The 20,397-nt window shown below is 50.5% G+C and overlaps 1 protein-coding gene across 3 annotated transcripts in view; it reads left to right on the top strand.

Moving 5' to 3' along the window:
• The first annotated feature begins 849 nt into the window (after nt 1–849).
• Rab11fip5 (RAB11 family interacting protein 5) overlaps nt 850–20,397 on the top strand; it is a 39,959-nt gene continuing 20,411 nt past the window's right edge. For all 3 annotated transcript variants that reach the window (XM_029534911.1, XM_021190336.2, XM_021190337.2), the window contains exon 1: nt 850–1,386. In XM_029534911.1, the coding sequence (XP_029390771.1) occupies nt 956–1,386 (431 nt within the window). In that variant the 5' untranslated portion in view covers nt 850–955. The remainder of the gene's footprint in view (nt 1,387–20,397) is intronic.

The following is a 20,397-nucleotide window of genomic DNA, read 5'->3' as shown; positions in this document are numbered from 1 at the left end:
GCACTCAGTGGAGGAAGGAATCTTTAAAAAATCGAGCCCTAGTCTACATAGCGAGTTCCAAGAGAAGTAAGAGACTCCGTTTCAAAAAAAAAAAAAGGGGGGGGGGAAATCAAAATAGAAAAAGAATGATTGTTTTAAGTCCCACTCCAGTGATTTCTCAGCACCTAGGCGACGGTTCTAGGTCATCACATGTATGTAGTGAGTTGAAAATGAGAGCGCATGTGCGACTTAGGGGGTCTCTAGAGTAGGCGTCTATCTACCCTCAAATCCACGCTGAGCGGAATGGATCTTCCAAGCGGCGAGGGCTAGTACAGGAGCTTGCAGGAAAACCTGACACTGTCTAGGTAGAGCAGGATGGATAGTAATGCAGAGGCCCGGCTCTCTAGCTTGGAGTCGCGGCCTAAACGGGGCGGGGCCATGGTGGTAACCACGCCCACCTCTGCAGAGGCTGCAAACTGCCTTCGCCCATAGCCCCCTCCATTTCTTCCTTTACAGCTCCGTACTGTGCACAAGCGAATCCGGTCGTGATTAAGGCGTGGCCAGACCTCAATCCTCTCCCCCAACACACGCAGAGGCCGCTCCTTTCTGCACGGGTCACCTTTTAGAACAGCAGCGGGAAACAGCAGGGGAGCTTGAGGTTCCCCCAGAGGGGCTGGGCCAGTGAGGAAGCCCCGCCCACATTCTTGCAGAGGCCGCGCCCCTCTCTGGGTTTCTTTAGCTCTTAGGCAGCTAAACGCCGGTGGAACTGGGGGCGGGGCCTGGCCTGGGCCTGGGCGGGGCGTGACGTCGCGGGGCGGCCGGCCGCCCGGGAGGCGGGGCAGCGGGGAGGCGGCGGCCCGCTCAGCCCAGGCCAACCCGCAGCTGCGGCGGTCGGTGCGCTGCAGGCGGCGCGGGGAGCCGGCTCCTGACAGCATCCCGCGGCTGCCACGTCTGTCACTCTGTCCCAGGGTCCGCCATGGCCCTGGTGCGGGACCCTGAGCCGGCGGCCGGATCCTCCCGCTGGCTGCCCACGCACGTCCAGGTGACCGTGCTGCGGGCCAGCGGGTTGAGGGGCAAGAGCTCGGGCGCCGGCAGCACCAGCGACGCGTACACGGTGATCCAGGTGGGCCGAGAGAAGTACAGCACCTCGGTAGTGGAGAAGACGCAAGGCTGCCCGGAATGGTGCGAAGAGTGTTCGTTCGAGCTGCCGCCCGGCGCCCTGGACGGCCTGCTGCGGGCACAGGAGGCAGATGCGGGCCCTGCGCCCTGGGCCTCCGGCCCCAACGCCGCCTGCGAGCTCGTGCTCACCACCATGCATCGTTCGCTCATCGGCGTGGACAAGTTTCTGGGCCGGGCAACCGTAGCTCTGGACGAGGTCTTCCGCGCAGGCCGCGCCCAGCACACGCAGTGAGTCTGGGGCGCTGGGAGCGGGGACAAAACGGTTGAAGGCCTAACCGGGCGGGGCTGGTTGGGACGTCCGGACCCGGTACTCCCACTCAAGGACACAAATCCGCATACTGATAGTTACTTCTCATTCAGCCCTCTGCCTTCCTCCCTCCCCGCGACTGTCTCCCCAGCAGCCTGGTGGGCCTGGAAGACCTGATGGAGTTGGTGTAGTGACCAAGCGTTGGTAGTACATGGCCAAGGAAAGTTCGAAATGGGATTCTGAGGCTGTGGTAATTCAAGAAGGGAAATTTAAAGACTTCAGGGTCTGCCTTCTTTTCCTCAAAGAGGTGCCTAGCCTGTAGGTAGTGGAGAGGAAGTCTCACCTTGTAGAAGCAGCAAGGTGAGGTGTTACCTTCCAAGGCAAGATTGAAGGGAGACACCCCAGCGTTCCCAGGGGTTACACAGGACACCTGGCTTTTGAACGTTCAGGGATACCCCTCACGTTCTCTGTGACTCTATGTCTTAGGGTACCAGGACACCTCGGGGTAATGAAGGGAACATTTGAATCAGCTTGGGTCAGTGGGAGAGTGATTATAATGCCCTCCGGTTCTCCGGATTCTTTTCTCTAGAAAGGATAGGAGAGGTTCTTGTTGTTTTGTTTTGTTTTGTTTCGAGACAGGGTCATTCTGTGTAACTTTGTCTGTCCTGGAACGTGCTATGTAGACCTGGCTGCCTTTGAACTCAGAGATTCTACTGTCTCTGCCTCCCCGGTGCTGGGTTCAAAGGCCAGAGACACCAAAACTTGGGAAGGGTAGGAGGTTAAAAATTTATTTTGTCAGTGTGTCCTTTGTAGGGTTAAGATCAAGACCTAAGATTTGTCTTTGCAGTGGTAGCACACACCTTTAACGCCATCATTTGAGAGACAGCTGTGTGGATCTCAGATTTCCAGGCCAGCCGGGCTACACAGAGAAACCCTGCCTTGAAAACCAAACCAAATAAACAAGTAAAAGACCTAAGACTTGGAGCACCTTTTCCTGTTTGGGCCAGGGACCCTCTAGAAGTCAGTCCCCAGGGCTGACCACCTGCTGTGGCTTGCTTGGGCCAGTTAATTTCTAAGCCTCCTGGGTGGGGTCCCAGAGAATGGGTGCAGAGTGGTGTCCCTACATAGGAGAACTGCTAGACAAGGTTTGCTGGTTTTGAGTACGTCAAGGAAGGCTTGCTGGAGAGGGATGAGCCTTCAGCTTGGTGCAGACTAAGAGGAAAGCAGGCTTTGAATAGAAAAGGATCTGACCTTGAGCAATTTTTTTTTTCTTTTCCAAAACATGACAAGGGAAGGGCTTTCCTGGCTGGCCCGCTGTGGCTGGGGTGGGATAGACCTGGGCACATTCCAGGCAGGGCTGTGACCTGACTTCATCCTCCCTCCCCTGGCTTCTCTCCTTCCCTCATGACTTGCTGTTTAGTTGCTGGGTGTGGAGTCATGAGGTATAGCTTGGTCCTTGTTTTCTTCTTTTTCCTCCCTCTTTTGTGGCCTCACCCTCCTTCCTGGTCCAGGCCGATCAGGGGGCTGGGTGTGGGGTGGAATGCTCTCTCCTGCTCGCTTAGCTCCTTCCTTTCCCCATTGCCATAACCCCATCACCCTTCAGCTACTCCAACTGGGCTGGTACATTATCCATGGGGTATACATTAGGGGCGGGTGGACTAAAAGGGTCAGGGTGGGGATAGACTAGCTTGCAGGGAGAAGCTTCTTGGACTGTTGTTGATGTTGTTCCTGCCCTTGCTTCCCTCTTGGCCTTGAATCTTTCTTAGTGGAGCTGGCCCAGCCTGCAAGTCCAGGTGGGCCTGTTTCCAGCCAAGAACAGTGCTCCCGGGAGAGTCTGACTGACGTGCTATCCCTTGATCTGAATGGGAGCCTTAATTTACTCTGAGAAGTCATCTTTTCCACCAACTTCGCTTCACACCCACCTGGCTGCCTTTCTGCTGATGCCCTGCCTGCCCAGGATTATTTATAGAGTTGGAGAGGGCAGGAAGTGGGGCACTTAGGGTGGGCAGAGGGAAAATCCACACAGGTCCGATCTGGGCTCTAGTCACTGGACCTCATGGCATGCCCACTGACAGAGAACCAAGGTCACCATTTCCGTTCCACAGCCCTCAGGCTCTAATGGCTCCTCCTAGAGGTGTTTCCCGGATCAACCTGGCCTGAGCCATGGAGGCAGAGAAGATTGGGGGTGATATCCTCAGTTTTGGAATCTGGTGAGAAAGTACTGTGTTTACATTCACTCCAGGAGGCGGGAGCAGCGGGAGCAGTTTGGAGCCCCTGCCACCCAGAGGATCTGACTTAGGAAGGGCAAGCTGCAGAGTTGTGTGGCACAGATCCTGTTCTCTCTCGTGTGCTGCTTTATGGCAAGGCAGGTCAACTCTTGAGTGTCTCCTTCTACTAGTCTTTAAAATGGGGGTAACTTATACCTTCCCAGGGTTGATGTAGGAGATGAAATGAGAATACAGAAGGAGATCTAGTGCAGTTCCCAGGCTCTGTGTGTGTGTAGGGGAATGTTGGGGGAGGGGGTAGTGAAGAGCTGTAATGGTTGAAGGACATGGTAGCAACATCTGGCAGCCTACATCTGGAAGAGGTCCTCTACCTTAGAAGAACTGCTAAAGAACTTTAAGTCTGGAGAAGCCTCACGTCCGTGGTTGGTGACAGGAGGAGTCTCAGGTCCCCAGCTGCCTTCTGCAGCCCTTGGGAGGCCCAAGAACTTGAGCTGCACCTGGGAGGCATCCCTGATCCGAAAGCCAGGCTCAGGTCACCTGATGGCTCTGCAGCTCTCCCTGGCAGCCTTGCTTGGCACTGCCCATGCCCTGGAGGAAGCCGTGCTGGCACAATGCTGGTTCCTTAACCATTTCATCCCATCTCTGCAAGGGTCACGATGATAGAGGTGGGCTGTGTAGATTAGTACGATGTCATCTGTGAAGCAGTGATAGAGGTGGGCTGTGTAGATTAGTACGATGTCATCTGTGAAGCAGTGATGTAATGCAGATGGCCACTTTCACAAGGCTAGGTTTGGAGTTGCTCTGGGATCTTGCTTCTGTGCTGAGACTTGAGCTGCCCCAGGGACCCCTGAAAGTCACTTCTCTGTGAGGTACTCTTCAGTGCGAGAGGTTTTACTGGAGGCTTTCGAAATATCCAAAGAGGAAATCCACACTCTGCGTTCCCCACCCAACCCGTACCAGGGATGGACCTCCGTGGCCAGCGCGTGTTAGGCACGAATACACTATTGCTGAGCTACATTTCCAGCCCTCGGAGAGGAAGCTCTCAACACAAACAACATGGTGCACATGACACTTGGCTAGAGCAACTTCCCTCTGGAGCACAGCTGCCTCTAGGACACCAGTGTTGATGTGTGGCAGGGACAATTCTAAGGCGCTACTCCCTTCTAGCTTAGTACCACCACTGCCCCCCCGACACCCCTATCCTGGAACTCCTAATGGGTGCCAGGTTTGTCACCCTGGCTCCTAGGATCTAGATGGGGTGGTGGCAGTTAGTGGTCTTTGTTACCTGAGGGGTCAGATGGGGACATTTGGCCTCTTCTGGACTTACTGCCGTGGATGTGGCCTGTGCCACAGGGGATGACCCTGAATAATTTGGAAGATGGAAGAAAAAGCAAGAATTTTGGAGTAAGAGGCTAGGGAGTCTGTCCCAATACTTTTTGGGTGGAGAGACCTGCCTTGGGCCCCAGAGAGCTGGTTGGTCTGTACTAGAGCAGGGGAGGACATAGCACCATCTTGTGTGGGGCCCCACAGTTTCCTTCTCCCCAACCTGGTCACACAGCCTTGAAGCCTGTGGTACAGAAATAGATTCCTCTGGAAAAGCCACGGCTGTGGGTTTGTCAGCTGGGTCCAGTTGTCCTTTCTCGTCATAGTCTAAAACTGTGACCATGGTCAGGCTGCTGACTGTGCCCCTCCAGTGTCCTCGTCAGATCCTGCCCAGCATGTGCCTCTGGTTTATCTCTTCTTCTTTTTTTTTTTTTTAGTTTTTAGAGAAGGCCCATGGGTGTGGAGGTCTGAGGGCAGAGGGTCTCCCTAGCTAACTGGTCATGGTCACTTTCATTTCTGGTTCTCCTGCCTCTGCACCCTAAGCGCTGGGATGACTGGCATGAGCCATTGCCTTTCCTGTTGGGAGGGTCTTTTGGCTTCTTTTCATTCCACAGCCCTACCACCTTCTTTCCACTGGCTTCTAGGTGTGCCCTTGTTTTCAAAAAGCAGCGGAGGCCCACTCAGGCCTCTGGTTTAGGTACCTGCTTGAACCCCAGGTCTGGAGAATGGAGTTTGCGGGTGCTGGGGAGGGGTGTGGCCACACTCAGGAGATGTCATTAGGATGAACAGGCCTCAGGTGTTGATTGGCCTGGTGGCCTACTCCTATTTGGGGTTGCTTGATGATCAGCACAGGGGTGGAGGCGGGGAGGGAGGAAGTGTGACTCCTTCTCCCTGGCACAGTGGCTTCCCTTTTCCTTTGAATTTGCCCCTGCCCCTGGCACTAAGCCCTGGGCCAGAACCAGGCAGTTACCAGAGGTCTATGACCAACCCACTGCCCCCTCCTCACTAGGCAGATGAGACAAGATGCCCGCCAGCAGATCCACAGTCCTGGTTGACCTTGAGGCCTGGGTTTCCTTTAAATATTTTTCCTTCATTGCATATTTGAGGCAGACCTGGAACTTGCTATGTAGTCCAGGCTGCAGCTGGCCTCCCCTTATTATTGCAGTCACCCTGGCACTGTGCCTCTTTCCTTGCCGATAAACTGCTGGTCTGGCCCTCCAGATGTTTCCCTTGCCCTTCCCACCCTGTTCGGGACAGATGACTAGCACAATGACAGGAGCTGCTGCGCTCTGTGGAAATCACCCCCACGCTTTATTTCTCCCTACAGTGTGTCATAGCTGGGTCCTGGAAGTGCTGAAATGTTCATTTCTGAGTTGGCTTCCCTATGGAGAGGAGGTCTTACTATGTGGTGATGTGGCCCTGCATGGGGTTAGGCCCAGTGTCTTCTCAGCCATCAGTGAACACAGTTATCAGAGAGATGCTGTGGGGAGAGGCTCTAGCGGGTCACCTAGCCTGCACCCTAACCCTTGGTTCACCCCTTATCCAGTGGGTCTTTGCTCTGGGAGTTTCAGCCTCAAAGCTTGAGGAAGGCTGGAATGTGTGGCTACTGGCTGGGGATAGGGAGAGGAGAGCCCAGGAGCTACTCAGTGGGCAGGGAGGGCGTGGCTCTCTTTGGCTTCTGTTAAGCCCTGGCAGCCTGAAGAGTTATGGGTGAGCAAGAGCTGGTATTTGGGTCCTGTGTGCATCATGGGGTTTCTGTCAGTTGGGAGTCTAGCTCGTGGGTAGCAGAAGGGGATCTGTGGGCTCTCTGCAGGCCTGGAGGGGTATTTTTTTCCTAGAGACGTTCCTGGAGCACATGGCAAAGTCCAAGATCAGTCTGAATGGGAACAATTCCAGAGGCAGGGATGTGGGCATCTCTTTAAAATGAGTGGAAGCACCCATGTTTTTGAGCTCGGAAGGAACCCTGGCTATATTCAGAGCAGATGGGCCCCGGGGTTTGCTATAGTCAAGGCTATCCTCCTTGAGGCGGTAACACCCTAGAGACCTGTTGGGTCACCATCAGAGAGCCTGTCTGCCCCAGGGCCCCAGGATCGGCAGCTCTTCCTGCCTCGTCCTTTCTAGGACTTCCTCTCCCCAGAGCAGGCCTATGAGCTGTCATTGCTGTTACCTTGCCTCATGGCTGAGTAGTTCTTGGCACAGAGAGGTGAGCTGACTTTGACACAACACATGACAGAATTAGGACTTGGACCTGGCCACACCACCATAGGGACATTGATTTATCCCTCTCCCCTACTTGGTGCTTGGGAGTGGGGCGTGGGGGGGGGGGCGCGTCGGTCTTGCGGAGGTTTCTTCTCCCTCTTCCATCCAGATCTCCAGATCTTGGGGTTAGCCTTGGGGAACTGCTCTCCCTGAGTTTATGCATTAAGCAGTTTATGGGTGTCTATGGATCTAGCTGGTCCTGTTCTTCGGGGATAAGTGTTGTTTGGCCCCTGGTATATCACAAGGGTAGGGTGAGGCCTGGGACACTCCTCAGACTTGAATGGGCCCATCCAAGTCTCCCCAGCTTCTTCGTGTGCTCCATGCTTGTTGGACTTGACAGAAGGCTGCTAGCCCTCCTGTTCTTCCTCTGTAGAGATAAAGATGATGCACTTGCTCTTTGCTATCCATTTTTTTTTCAATATCTGGGAAGCCTTTGCTGAGGTCCTACTGTAACCATTGTGTCTAGGCAAGTGCCAGGGAGGATATGGGAGGGAAAATGGGTCACCCCTTCATGAGAGGGACAGCAATGTGTCTGAGGAGACTCACCAGGCGACTGTTATCCCACCGAGTCGCAGACAGACACTCCCAGAGGGAGTCACGAGAGTGTTCAGGGCTGGAGGTACCAGGGCTGGGTCTCTTGGGGGATGCAGAAGAGACCTGATGCGACCTAGTGCTTAGGGAAGGGATCACTTCAGTAGTATGGGGAGAGGCAGCAAGGGGAATTGAGCTGAGTTTGGGTACATCTTGCCCCCGCCCCCACCTTGGGTCACCCTGCTCCCCTTCTCAGAGGCAGCCAGTCTTTCCAGCTCTGGGGGTAAGATTCCAAACTTATTTCCTGCATTGCAATCAAGTGAACTGCGTATTTTCTTCTCTCACCCTGTTTGTTTGCCCAAGTACAACATTCTCAAATGCTGCTCTGTCCCTATGACCCACCTGCTTCACTTTCCCACACAGGGGAAACTTATTAATGGTCTCTATCTATCCTGGGGTTCAAACAGAAGCTCTGGGGAAGGATAGTCCCACTTGGCCTAACCTGCTCTTACCCAAGGTTCCTGGGGAAAGAAGGTCTGGAGCGCCTTGGAGGCCTGTGGGTTAACTAGAGGGCCTTCCTTCTTCCCTTGTCACTGAAGTTCCCCATGTAAGGTCATCTTGCTGGCTCCTTCCTCCCTCCTGGACAGAGTCATTGCTGCTTGGTCCTGACCACCTCATTCCTTGAGGCAAGTGACAGCCTGTAAAAGGCCTTCCATAGACAATAAACCCAAAGCTTTTATACCGAGAAGCTGGCCTACTTCTCAGCATCTTTTCCAGAATTATCTCATTTCACACTCCTCTGAGGCAGCAGTGTGACCCCTATTTCCACAGACATGGAAGACGAGGGTCTCAGGAAATAGACTGACTTGTCCTAGGCCTCAGGACTTGTTAGTGATGGATAGGTTCCCAACCTTGAGCCCAGTGCACTTTCCGCTTCCTGTGTTCCTGGTCTTGTACTCTGAATTGCCTGCCCTTGCTGCTTGGTGGTTAGACTTGTCTCCTGGTATTTTTATAGCGTGGGCCCCAACCCTTCTGAGGCCAGCTGACAGGCAGACCTTTGGAGCTTAAGGCAGTGGGACAAGTATTAGAGAAGATATTTATGTGAAGGAAGTAGGGGTGGGGGCTGAGTCTGACTGGGGTATGAGGTGACAGCCACAGAGGTAACTAGTGAATGCCAGTCTGGGCCCTCTCCAAGAATTGTGGCTGCCAGGCCTGGCATGATGCCAGAGGAGGAGATAAGATAAGTCTTTGGGCCTGATAAAAGGTTCTATTATGTCCTGGGATTATGTCTGGCTTGTAGTTTAAGTATAGAGACCAAGTCAAAGAGTAGGTTTTAGGTTGTAGGTGTCAGCAGACACAGGGTTGGCCCAGAGCCCCCCTCCTGTCCACTGGTATATGAGACAGACTGCTTCCATGGGAATTTTGAGAGGAGAGGAGACAGAAGATGGAGAAAAAGGCAGGGGAGGTTGGGTATGTGTGTGTGTCTCCTGGTTGTCCCCGTACTCCCAACTGTGTATTTTAGCTGGTACTTTCCCATTTAAAAATCTATTTTATCACTCTGTTTTACAGAGGCAAATAGTTTTTAAAAGTCTACCCAAGGAGCACTGGTAGTATAATATGCTCAGTAGTAGAGCCCCGTCTACCATGTGTGAAGTCCTGGGCTCATTCCCCTATTGTATAAAAATAAAGCCAGATCAAACCTGAAATGTGCTCCAGGGGCTGGAGATGCAGCCCAGTTAGCAAGAGTGCTTGCCCGGCCTGTCACAGGTCCTGGGTCCTGTCTGCAGCATCACGTATGCTGGAAGTGCTGGCATGTGCCCGAGTTCTCATATTCTCATTCTCATGAGAGAGAGAGAGAGAGAGAGAGAGAGAGACAGAGACAGAGACAGAGACAGAGACAGAGACAGAGAGAGACAGACAGAGAGAGACAGAGACAGAGACAGATGGGGGGGCAGCAAGAGCTAGGGTTCAAAGTCATTCTCAGTTACAAAGTTCAAAGCCAGTCCAGTTGGGCTATATGAGACCCTGACTCAAAATGATAAAAACAAAACTCATTCTATAGGTCAGAGCAGGACAGGAATCAGATCTCTGTCTTTCAGCCATCAAGGGTCTTCCCACAGTGCCCTTGAAGTCCCCCTGGGCCAGGTTATTTCTCTAAGTAAGTGAGTCTGAGTGCTGCCAGTACCATGTTTTTATCTAGTGGATGTAGAAGGGGTTGGTTGGTTTACTTGTTTTGTTTTGAGACATGGTTTCCCAGTGTTACATAGGCTTTCTTGGACACCTTGAGCCCAGGCGATTCTCCTGCCTCAGCCTCCAGAACCACAGGAATGTCACACTCAGCTGGGTGTTGTCCCCTTGGTCCTATTTTCACTCTTCAGTCAGTCACACTGACAAGATACCTGAGGAAATAAGGAAGAATTGATTTTTGGTTTAAACTTTCAGAGATTTCAGCCTGAGGTTGTTGGGTTGTTTGGTCCTGAGGTAAAACAGGTATTCTGGTGTCTGGAGCCTGTGGTAGGAAGTGGCTGCTTTACTTCATGGTTGCCTGGAAGGGTTGAGACCCCTACCTGTGACCTGCTTCTTTCCAACTTGGCCTGACCTCCTGCCATTTGTGCCTGTGACTATATCAGTGGCTCAGCCCCTGGATAAAGACAGAGCTCTGATCCAGTCATCCACAGTGAGGAACAAGCCTGCAGCACATTAGCTTTTTAGACAACACTTCCTATCTAAATTCATACAGGCGGCACGTTGGGCTGTGGAGTATGAAAGGTGAATGAGTATTGGTTTCTGCTGTCAATCACTGAGAGAATCAGAACTGAGAGACCCTATCACAGTGCTGCCATCAGGGCACCAGAAAGATCCTCTGAGGAAGCCCCTGCCCTCCTGCCTTCTCCATTGCTCCTGGATCAGGATTTCCTGTTTGAGACAAGGTCTCTGTATTGCTCATGCTGGCCTTGGATTTACTGTGTTGTCAACAATGCACGCCTTTAATCCCAGCACTTGGGAGGCAGAGGCAGGCAGATTTCTGAGTTTGAGGCCAGCCTGGTCTACAAAGTGAGTTCCAGGACAGCCAGGGCCATACAGAGAAACCCTGTCACGAAAAACCAACCAACCAATCAATCAAACAAACAAACAAAAAACAATGACTCTGCTTGTGGACGTTGTACATCGTGGTGCGGAGCCTAGTGCGCACCACGATGTACAACGTCCACAAGCAGTGGGGTTATTTGAATTTTTGGAGTTCAGCTTCTTGAGCTCTTTGTATATATTGGATATTAGTCCCCTATCAGATTTAGGATTGGTAAAAATTCTTTCCCAATCTGTTGGTGGCCTTTTTGTCTTATTGATATCTTATCTGTTGAGTCATCTCACTGGCCCTGGGGATTTTGTTGTCGTTGTTTTCTTTTTCGAGATGGGTTTCTCTGTATAGCCTTGGCTGACCTGGGAACTTAGACCTTGAATTCACAGAGATTAATATCCCTCTTTGTCCCACGCACTGGGATTAAAAGAATGGCCCAGGGTGGATTTTCTTTTCTTTCTTTCTTTTTTTTTTTTTTTTTACTTATTTGTGTGGGTGTATATAGGTGTGTAAATATCATGGCACATATCAAGGTCAGAGAGCAATTTTCTGGATTAGGTTCTTTCGTCCCACCATGTAAGTCCCTTGGATCAAAGTCAGGCCATCAGGCTTGGTGGCAAGTACTTTGGCCTCCTGAGCCATCTCTTTGGCCCAGGATTATGTTTTTAAATCTCTGTTTTAGCCTGTAAACTACTGCTACTTGAGAAAAAGTTTGTTTATTTATGACCAGAATTGCTGAAAGTATGAGTTTGGGAACCAGCTTTGCTGGGACCTGCCCCGGTTGTGCCGGCTCCATGCCAGCCTCCCTGTCTCCTCTGTTTCCCTTCCATCAGATCCTATCTCTATATACATCAGTATCCTTCAGTTCTGCCCTTGAGCCATACCCTATAATGCATTTCAGGGTTCATGGTAAAGCCATGGTCTCCAGACAGGCATGGCGGCTCACACCTGTAATTCAGCGCTTTAAGAGGCTGAGGGAGGAGGATTGCTGAGAGGGCCCGGCCAGCCTGTGCTACAGAGCAAGACTCAGTTCCAAAAACCAAATCATGGGGCTAGAGCAGTGGCTCAGTGATTAAGAAGAGTGTGTGTTTCTCTTCCAGAGGACCAGAGTTTAGTCTCAAGCACTCATGTCCAGTGACTCTCAGCCATCTATAATTCCAGCACCAGAGGATCTAATGCCTCTCCTGTTCTCCAAGGGCACTTGCATTCATGTGCACAAACTCACCCACAGATGCATGCACCTATATATAATCAATAAAGTAAATCTTTAAGAAAAGAGCCAGGCGTGGTGGCGCACACCTTTAATCCCAGCACTCCGGAGGCAGAGGCAGGCGGATTTCTGAGTTCGAGGCCAGCCTGGTCTACAGAGTGAGTTCCTGGACAGCCAGGACTATAAAGAGAAACCCTGTCTCGAAAAACCAAAAATTAAAAAAAAAGAAAGGAAGGGAAGGGAAGGGAAAGGGAAAGAAAGGAAAGGGAGAGGGAGAGGGAGAGGGAAAAAGGGAAAAAAGGGAGAAAAAGGGAAAAAAAGAGAAAAAAGGGAAAAAAGGGAAAAAAGGGGAAAAAGGGAAAAAAAGGGGGGAAAAGGGAAAAAGGGAAAAAGGGAAAAAGGGAAAGGGAAAGGGAAAGGGAAAGGGAAAGGGAAAGGGAAAGGGAAAAAGAAATCTGAGTTTGAGGCCAGCCTGTTCTACAGAGTAAGTTCCAGGACAGCCAGGGCTATAAAGAGAAACCCTGTCTCGGAAAACAAACAAACAAAAAACCCAAACAAACAAACAAACAAACAAACAAAAAGAAAGTCCTAGTTCATTTATATGGTCTATACTGTCTCTTGTCTGCCCCAGTCTGCTCCGGTCTGCCTCAGTCTGCTATTTGCAGCCCACCCAATGCCTGCACTTTTTTTTTTTTTTAAATCTGGATGTCTTCTACCCTTCCCTTTCCCCTCACACCCATTGTAAGTTGCCAGTCCTATGGTCCCTCCAAAGTTGTTCCTTTTCAGTGTGCATGTCATCTGTGCTTTCCTGTGATGACTGCCATCTTGCTTTATTTATGTTTTCTATTTCCCCACCTGGGTGTGAGTTCCACAGGACACTCTGTTCTTGTCCCTGGAATATTTGAGTGGTGGCCTGGATCAGGAACCTTTGGCTGGGTACGGTGGTGTTGCTGGCAGGACCACGGTGCCTCTGGGGGGGATGGTGCTGGCATGTGTGCTGTGTGCCTGCAGTGAACAAATGTCTGTTCACGTCTTTCCTAAGAACAGTTAGTTAAGCAGGGCCAGTGGTGGAGAACCCACTGCTGAGTCTGGGCTTCCCCGAGTTCGTGCAGGAAGCCTGCACCCACACAGAGAGGACTCATGCCAAGAAGTCTAGTGTCAGCATGGAGGAGTATAATGGATGGTAACCAGGGAAATCTACTTCCAGGGCCATAGATAGGCGTTCCAGCTCTTCTACTAGATGATGTATGGAACAGAGAGAACTGGAGAAGTTGGGAGAGGAGACGGCCAGCCAATAGCCATGAAGAGATTTTTGACTTAGGGGCATTGTCACAGAGCTGTGTAAGTGTGAGGATGGCACCAGGCCTGTGTTTTCACACAGCACCCGAATCTGAAGATCGCTCCAGAATACTCTGGAAATTTAGATGCTCCTGACCCATTCACTTTCTCTTTTGTTTCACTAGGGACCTATAGTGGGGTTACCTTAGACCCTTGAAGAAGTTGGGGGTTAACCTCTTTTTTTTTTTTTTTTTTTTATGAATTGCCCCAACTCCTGAGCCTTGTGCTCACTTGTGAATACCTCAGTCCCACCCACTCATCAGCCCAGCAGATGTGCAGCTGGTGAGCCAGTGGGGTGTTAGGCTTACTGTGGGAGCATGGTATGAGCAGAGTGAGGGGTTATATACAGGAGTATGGGTGACCCCAGAATAATTGCATACCCTCAACCAGCATGAGTAAAAGCTGTACAGATGGAGTCTCCTGTTCAACTTACTGCTTAGATATTCTAGTGCCTTCTAAGGCTAAAAGCAGCTGGACAGTATTCTTGGCAGCTAGGGGCGTGGGAGACACGATGGAGGTCTGAAATCTATTCCTTTTGTATTATATATCTCTAGCTGTCTTGGAACTATGTAGACCAGGCTGGTCTCAAGCTCAAAGAGATCCACCCGCCTCTGCCAAAGTGCTGAGGAAGTGCACCACCGTGTCCAGTAAAGCTAGTGGACTAGCTAGCACTGTCGTTACTGCTGCTCAGGACTAGGAAGCAGAGATGCGTGCTATTGGTCACATGATCAATAACTTCTGTCCCCTAGGAACCTAGAACCTTTCCCTGGTTCTTCTGTCTGCCTCCCCACTGGCATTCAGGATATTCAAAGAGCAGACTGGCTGATCACCATGGCCATGGTGTGACGCTGGGTAACCTGAGGGGCTTTGTTTAGTTCCTTGCTGATTGCCAGGTTTTGAGTGCCCCTGGGTGGGAATTGACAGAGGCAGCTGCCTTCTGTTGGCATCTCTCAGCCTGTAAGCTATGCAAGATGGGGAGGTCTGGTCCTTGCTGAGCTCCCATCCTGGGCATTCACAGCCTTCCCTGTGCCATGCACCCATTAGGCCTCTGAAGCCTACAGGCCTCTTCTCAGAGGCCTCTACGTAGACAGGTTATATACTCTGCACACCAACAGAGGTCAACATAGGAAAAGACATACATAGGCTTTAGATCTGTATTGAATCCAGTGATCTGGTTCTGTGCTCTTTGTTATGTAGATCAGAACCGTGGTGGGTATACTTCTAACAGTTGTCAATCAATGTGAAGCAACCGTGTGTGTGTGTGTGTGTGTGTGTGTGTGTGTGTGTGTGTGTGTGTGTTTGTGCACACACGTGTGCACGTGTGAGACAAATTTCTATGTATTGCCACTATGCTGTGCTGTTACTGTCACAAAGGAACAAACAACATTTTTGGATGCTGTTTCAGTTAGAGGGGCTAAAGAGATGGCTCCATGGTTAAGATCACAGACTTCATCCCTACCACCCTGGTCTCACAGGGTCGTGAAGGAATCCAGACATTTCAGTGTAGCAGAGAGGTCATGAGATCTGTGGCTTTTCAAGGTCAAGTGCTGGGCTAGAGGTCAGTACCCAACCTCTTCCTTCTTTTTTTTTTTTTTTTTTTTTTTTTTTCTAAGACGGGGTTTCTCTGTGTAGCCCTGGCTGTCCTGGAATTCACTTTGTAGACTAGGCTGGCCTCGAACTCAGAAATCCGCCTGCCTCTGCCTCCTAAGTGCTGGGATTAAAGATGTGCGCCACCAGGCCCGGCTCCAACCTCTTCCTTCTTGATCCTGGGTACTTCCTAGGTCTGCCTGGGCATCTTCTCTCAGTGGATGGGTGTCAAAACCAGGCCCTTTCACAGAGGTTACATGATCCCAGGACCTGGACCCCAGCCATGGCTGCTCTAAGCCTTGCTGAAGCTGGGACTGGAGCTCAGTGGGTAGAGTGCCTAAATAGCATGCGAAAGGCCCAGGGCTCAATCCCCAGCACTGCAAAAAGCCGAGCGTAGCCCACACTTGCAGTCCCAGCATTCAGGAGGTAGGGGCAAGATGATCAGAAGTTCAAGGCCATCCTCAACTACATATCAAGTTGGAGACCAGCCTGCCTTATGTGATCCCTGTGATCCCTTGTCCCAAAACAGATCAGAACAAACTTGTAGAGAACAGTGTCCTGCACATAGGCATGGGGCCAGGCCTGGGCCACTGGGACATTTTATGGGAACCTGCTCAGCTGAGTTCCTTCCCGGGCTCATCTCCTTGACAAAGTCCAGTGGTCACGTGTTGACTTGGGACTCAGACCTCAGGAGTAGAGAGCAGCAGGATGGGGGTGGGTGGATCATCAGTGCACAGTAACCAGATTATGACCCTAGTTAGCTATTTGTACTGGTGAACTTCCCAGGCTTCACTCCCACCATTTACCACACAGTGTAACAATACTTGGAGAACTAATATGGCAGTGACCATGCAAACCTGTCTCAGCAGCAGGAGAACCCTGCCCGACAGGCTTGTGTGGAGCTGCAACTTCAGGCCAGATACACTTGGGTTACTCTCAGTCCTATTCAGGAGTCTTTCTCTGTCCTCTGCCTCACAGGGTACCCCCCTGGAGAGATCCTAAACCACAAAGCCGAAAGGGCATGAGCTTGGAGCCAGGCAGCTTCATGTTCAGATTGACTCCACTTAGTAATTGTGTGACCTTGGGCAAATTACAAAACTCAGTTCCTCAACAGTGCAAACAGTGGAAAATGACAAAACAATAAAAACAGTAAAAAGCAGCAACAACAAAACAATAAAAAACAGTAAAAGTCATGCAGGACCCTGTGTGTATTGAACTCCCCATAAGTTAAGTCTGGTTATGGTCTTGCCTGCTCACCTGCATCCCCTCACACAATGTGGCTCCAGGCACCAGGAGCCTGGTCACCACTGGGAACTGAGCAGGCAGTTCCCAGCTTCTTGGGAACTATTGGAGGCATCCAGAGTGTGTGTGATGTGTGTGCACACACGTCAGAGGACATCCTCAGGTGTCAGTTCTTACCTTTCATCTTGATTGAGACAAGGTCTCTCTGCTTTTTGTCACTGTCTTGGCCAGGGTAGATGGCCCAGGAGCTTCTGAAGATTCTCCTGTGTTTGCCTCCTATCTCCTTATAGGAGCTCTAGGGGTACAGATGCGTGCCCAGCTTTATGTGGGTTGTGGGGATTTGAATTCATGTCCTTACACTTGCATGGCAAATGCTTTACTGATTGAGCTAGCCCAAGACCCAACCCAAAGCCAGAGGCTCTTTTGCAGTAAAAAAGGTACTAACTTGCCTGTTTTGAGGTACAGTGTCCATAGCATTTTGGGGGTGCAGATATGTGGGTGATACCAAGCTGCAGGAACTGAGGAATCCATGCTTGGCCATAGGTCGAGCAGGGTCACGGTTTTTGCTGTGGCATTTCAGAAGTGGTTTCCTACTTGGTCTGTAGGAAGTGCTTTATGAGGCTGGTGGTCCCTTACCCAGGTGTGCTCTCTTGGCAGGTTGCCTCCTTCTGGGAGGGATGGGCACACTCAGGGCCAGTCATCTCATAAGAAGTATGTCTTGGCTGGGTCAAGTGGCACAAACCTACTTAGAAAGTTGGATCAGCATTCTAGGCCTTGGTTACAGGACAAGTTCAAGGTCAGCCAGGTTAACTTAGTGAAACTTTGTTTCAAACATAATTTAAAGGACTGGAGAAGTGGCTCCTTGGTAAAGAGCTTTGCCTACTCTTCCAGAGGGGACAGGTCCACTTCCCAGTGCCCCCATGATGATTCACAAACATCTGTAGTCCCAATTACAGGAGCTGATGCTCTGCTCTGGCTGCTAAGCGCCCTTGGCATGCAAGAGGGGCACATGCAGGTAAGACACCCACACACAAAATGATAAAAAATTATAAATAAACAAATAAAGGCTGAGATTTAATATAGTTCAGTGGTAAAACACTTGCTTAGAATGCATGAGGGTCTACATCCAAGCGATCATATCCTAAACAAACAAAACAAACTTGTCCTGTTGGCAGTTACATCCCCTCATGCTAAGGAGGAGTACTGAGAATCTGAGGCCAGTCTGGGCAACATCATGGACTCTTGTCTAAAAAACTAGAGATAGAAAAGTAAGTCATGACTTGGCTGGACCCAGGGCAACAAAGGATTCTTTTGGTTTCAACTGAGTGCTTTGGATGCTGAAACCATGTGGAAGGAAATTCAGTCTTTGACTTGACAGATTGATGGAGATAAGGCAGGGACAGGGACCATCCATCCTGTTCTCACCCAGGACTGAGAGTAGTCATCTGAGGTTCCCCCACCGATATGTCTGTCATGTCTATATTTATATATTTTATATATCTATAAAGTTCTATATGTTCTAATTAGGCTTGGTGTCTCCAGAGGGATAATGGACAAAAGGATCCTGCACTGATGACGCCCAGCTGGGTGTGGCCTTAGCTAATGATGCCCAACTGGGTGGGGTCTTGGCTATTGAGATCTGGCCTTGTATGCAACACAGTCCAGGCTTTGTTGAGGCTTTGGCCAAATCCTAATGGATTTTGGGTAGGTCTCAACCCTGAATGGAAGTAGTGGGCCAGGCATCAGAATGGGCCCTGAGGTGGCTGTGGCTGTGACAAGCCCACCCAGGTGGACTTCGAGGAACAGAGAGATGGAGAGTGAGAGAGGGTACCTGAGAGCTTCAAAGTCAGGTCCTAACTTCCCTTGTCCATTCCAGGAGATAGGAGAGGGACAAACATTTGTTAGGAGAGGGCAACATGGCTAGTAATGGCTGTTTGTCTGCCTTCTCATGGACAGAGTTGTGGGGAACCTCAGGCTGTAGGAAGTTGCTGCTCGTAGCCTGATTGCCCCTGTTTCTTTGGTGTGTGCCCCCTGTGTCAGCCCATTAGGCAGTGTCTATGACTGCCTTTCCCCTAGGAACCCAGTAGCTTGGTGCCTGGCAGGTCTTGGTGGGGTGTAGTTGAGGACTTGTCTAAGAATGAGAATGTAAGAATTTCTGAGGGTCCTTGTCATCTCAGCAAGGGCAGGGTCACCATTCTAGAGGAGGCTGAGCTCTGACTGAGTCCTTAGAGTGCTCAAGGTGCCTGATCTGGTCGCTAGAGAGGGACTGAGTGAATCTGTTGAAGGACAGGAGTGACAGTGTTCTGTCCCAGGGCGTTTGTAGCCCTTTCTTCTCTGGACAAGAGAATCTGAGAGATGCTGAGTGTCTTTAACCACTTACTTTCCCTTTCACTGTGATAAAATACCTTCATAAAAGCAGCTTAAGGGAGGAAGGGTTGGTTTTTAGGTCACTGTTTGGCTGTACTGTGGCAAATGGAGGCAGTGAGGTCATCCTGGCAAGAATGGGAGGTAGCTGGTTACATTGTATCTGCAGTCAGGAAGCAGAGAGCAACAATGTAATGCTAAGTTTCCTTTTCCTTTTTATTCCTGGGGGTGGGGGTGGGGTCCCAGCAGTTAGCAAAGGTGCCTGCAGTTAAGGTGTGTCTTCCCACATCAATGAACCTAATAAGCCCCCAAAGATGTGCTTGCTCCCTGTGTAACTTTCCATTATTCGGATAAACAGTTAATATTAACCATCACACTGAGCAAAGCCCTTCTTCCTTCCTGGCCTTCCAGATAGAGACTCAAGTTTCCTAGGAGAAGTGTCAGATGGGGTGGTGACCTCACAGGAGAAAGGGTCAGTCCTCAGCCTGGGCTGCTGACACCCCTTGCCTTTACCTGGGGAAGTCCCTAGAGTACCCCCTTTGGAGGGCCCAGAAGCTATAGAGGAAGACAAGGACTCAGGCCTGGCATTTCTCCTTTGTATTACCGTGATGATAGATGCTCCTTATAAAAGATTCAAGCAGTACAAAAATAGCCACAGAGAAGATAGCTTCCCTGCAGCCTCTCACCCAGTGATCTCTTTTGCTGTATGTGACCTTCAGGCCAAGCACAAAGGATGTCTGTGGTCCTCCGTGCATCTTAGCAGGGGCTGGTGTGGATTGGAGTTAGAGTCTATAACCCTCCCCCCTTCTATTTCTTAGGTCTAGGTGAGGTTTTGTCTGGATTTGAGGAAAGTGACTAGGACCTTAGTTCTTAAAGACCTAAAGGCTGAGAAGCCAGCTATTGTTATACATGCCTTAATCTCAGTACTCAGAAGGCTGAGGCTGGCAGATCCTAATTTAGAGACCAGCTTAGGCTGTATAACAAGACCCTGCCTCAAACATTAAGAGCCCTCTTCTCCCCCCCACAATAAAGCAAGCACACTGCCACTAGCCTTATGGTGAGTTTATTCTGTATATTTGGATGAGAAACCTAAGCACACTCACTCCCTCACTATGTAACCCAGGCTGGTCTTGAGCTGGTCATTCTCCTGCCAGAGCCTCCCAAGAGCTAGGGTTACACTTGTGCACCTACAAAGCCTGGCTACATAGCAGGTTTTAATAAAAGGGTCCACTCCCATTCCCAACCTCCTCTGCCTGCCAGGAGCTCCAAGTTGCCAGTGTTGTGGGGAAGGGGGCTCCCAGCGAGGAATGGTTGCCTTATGCTCCTGAGGTATTCATGCATGCCTGCTGTGTGTATCATGGGCTCGGAGCCTTTGGCAGCAGTGCTAAGGGCCTTCACCCTTGCTTGAGTTCTGGTCTTGAACTCTAGACTAGTGAGAAGCATTTCCCTCAGATATTTGGAGATAGTCATTGCCCTGTGATAATGGTAATGATCACTGATAATGGAGGCCTTGGGTTTTTTTTTTTTATTTGCTTGTAGTTTGGAAGTCTCATAGCAGCATTGGTGGGTGTGGTGCCGACTTTGTTCATTGGGTTAAGTACTCTGGGGTCCTTTGCTGGTGGCTTCCAGTTCAAGAGAACTTTCTTTTCTTTCTTTCTTTCTTTCTTTCTTTCTTTCTTTCTTTCTTTCTTTCTTTCTTTCTTTCTAAGATTTATTTATTTATTTATTTATTTATTATATGAGTGTATACTGTAGCTGTCTTCAGACACTCCAGAAGAGGGCTTCAGATTTTTGTTACAGATGGTTGTGAGCCACCATGTGGTTGCTGGGATTT

Source organism: Mus pahari, chromosome 2 (assembly GCF_900095145.1).
Source record: "Mus pahari chromosome 2, PAHARI_EIJ_v1.1, whole genome shotgun sequence".
NCBI classification, from domain to species: Eukaryota; Metazoa; Chordata; class Mammalia; order Rodentia; family Muridae; genus Mus; species Mus pahari.
This window is presented reverse-complemented; position numbering and strand designations above follow the sequence as displayed.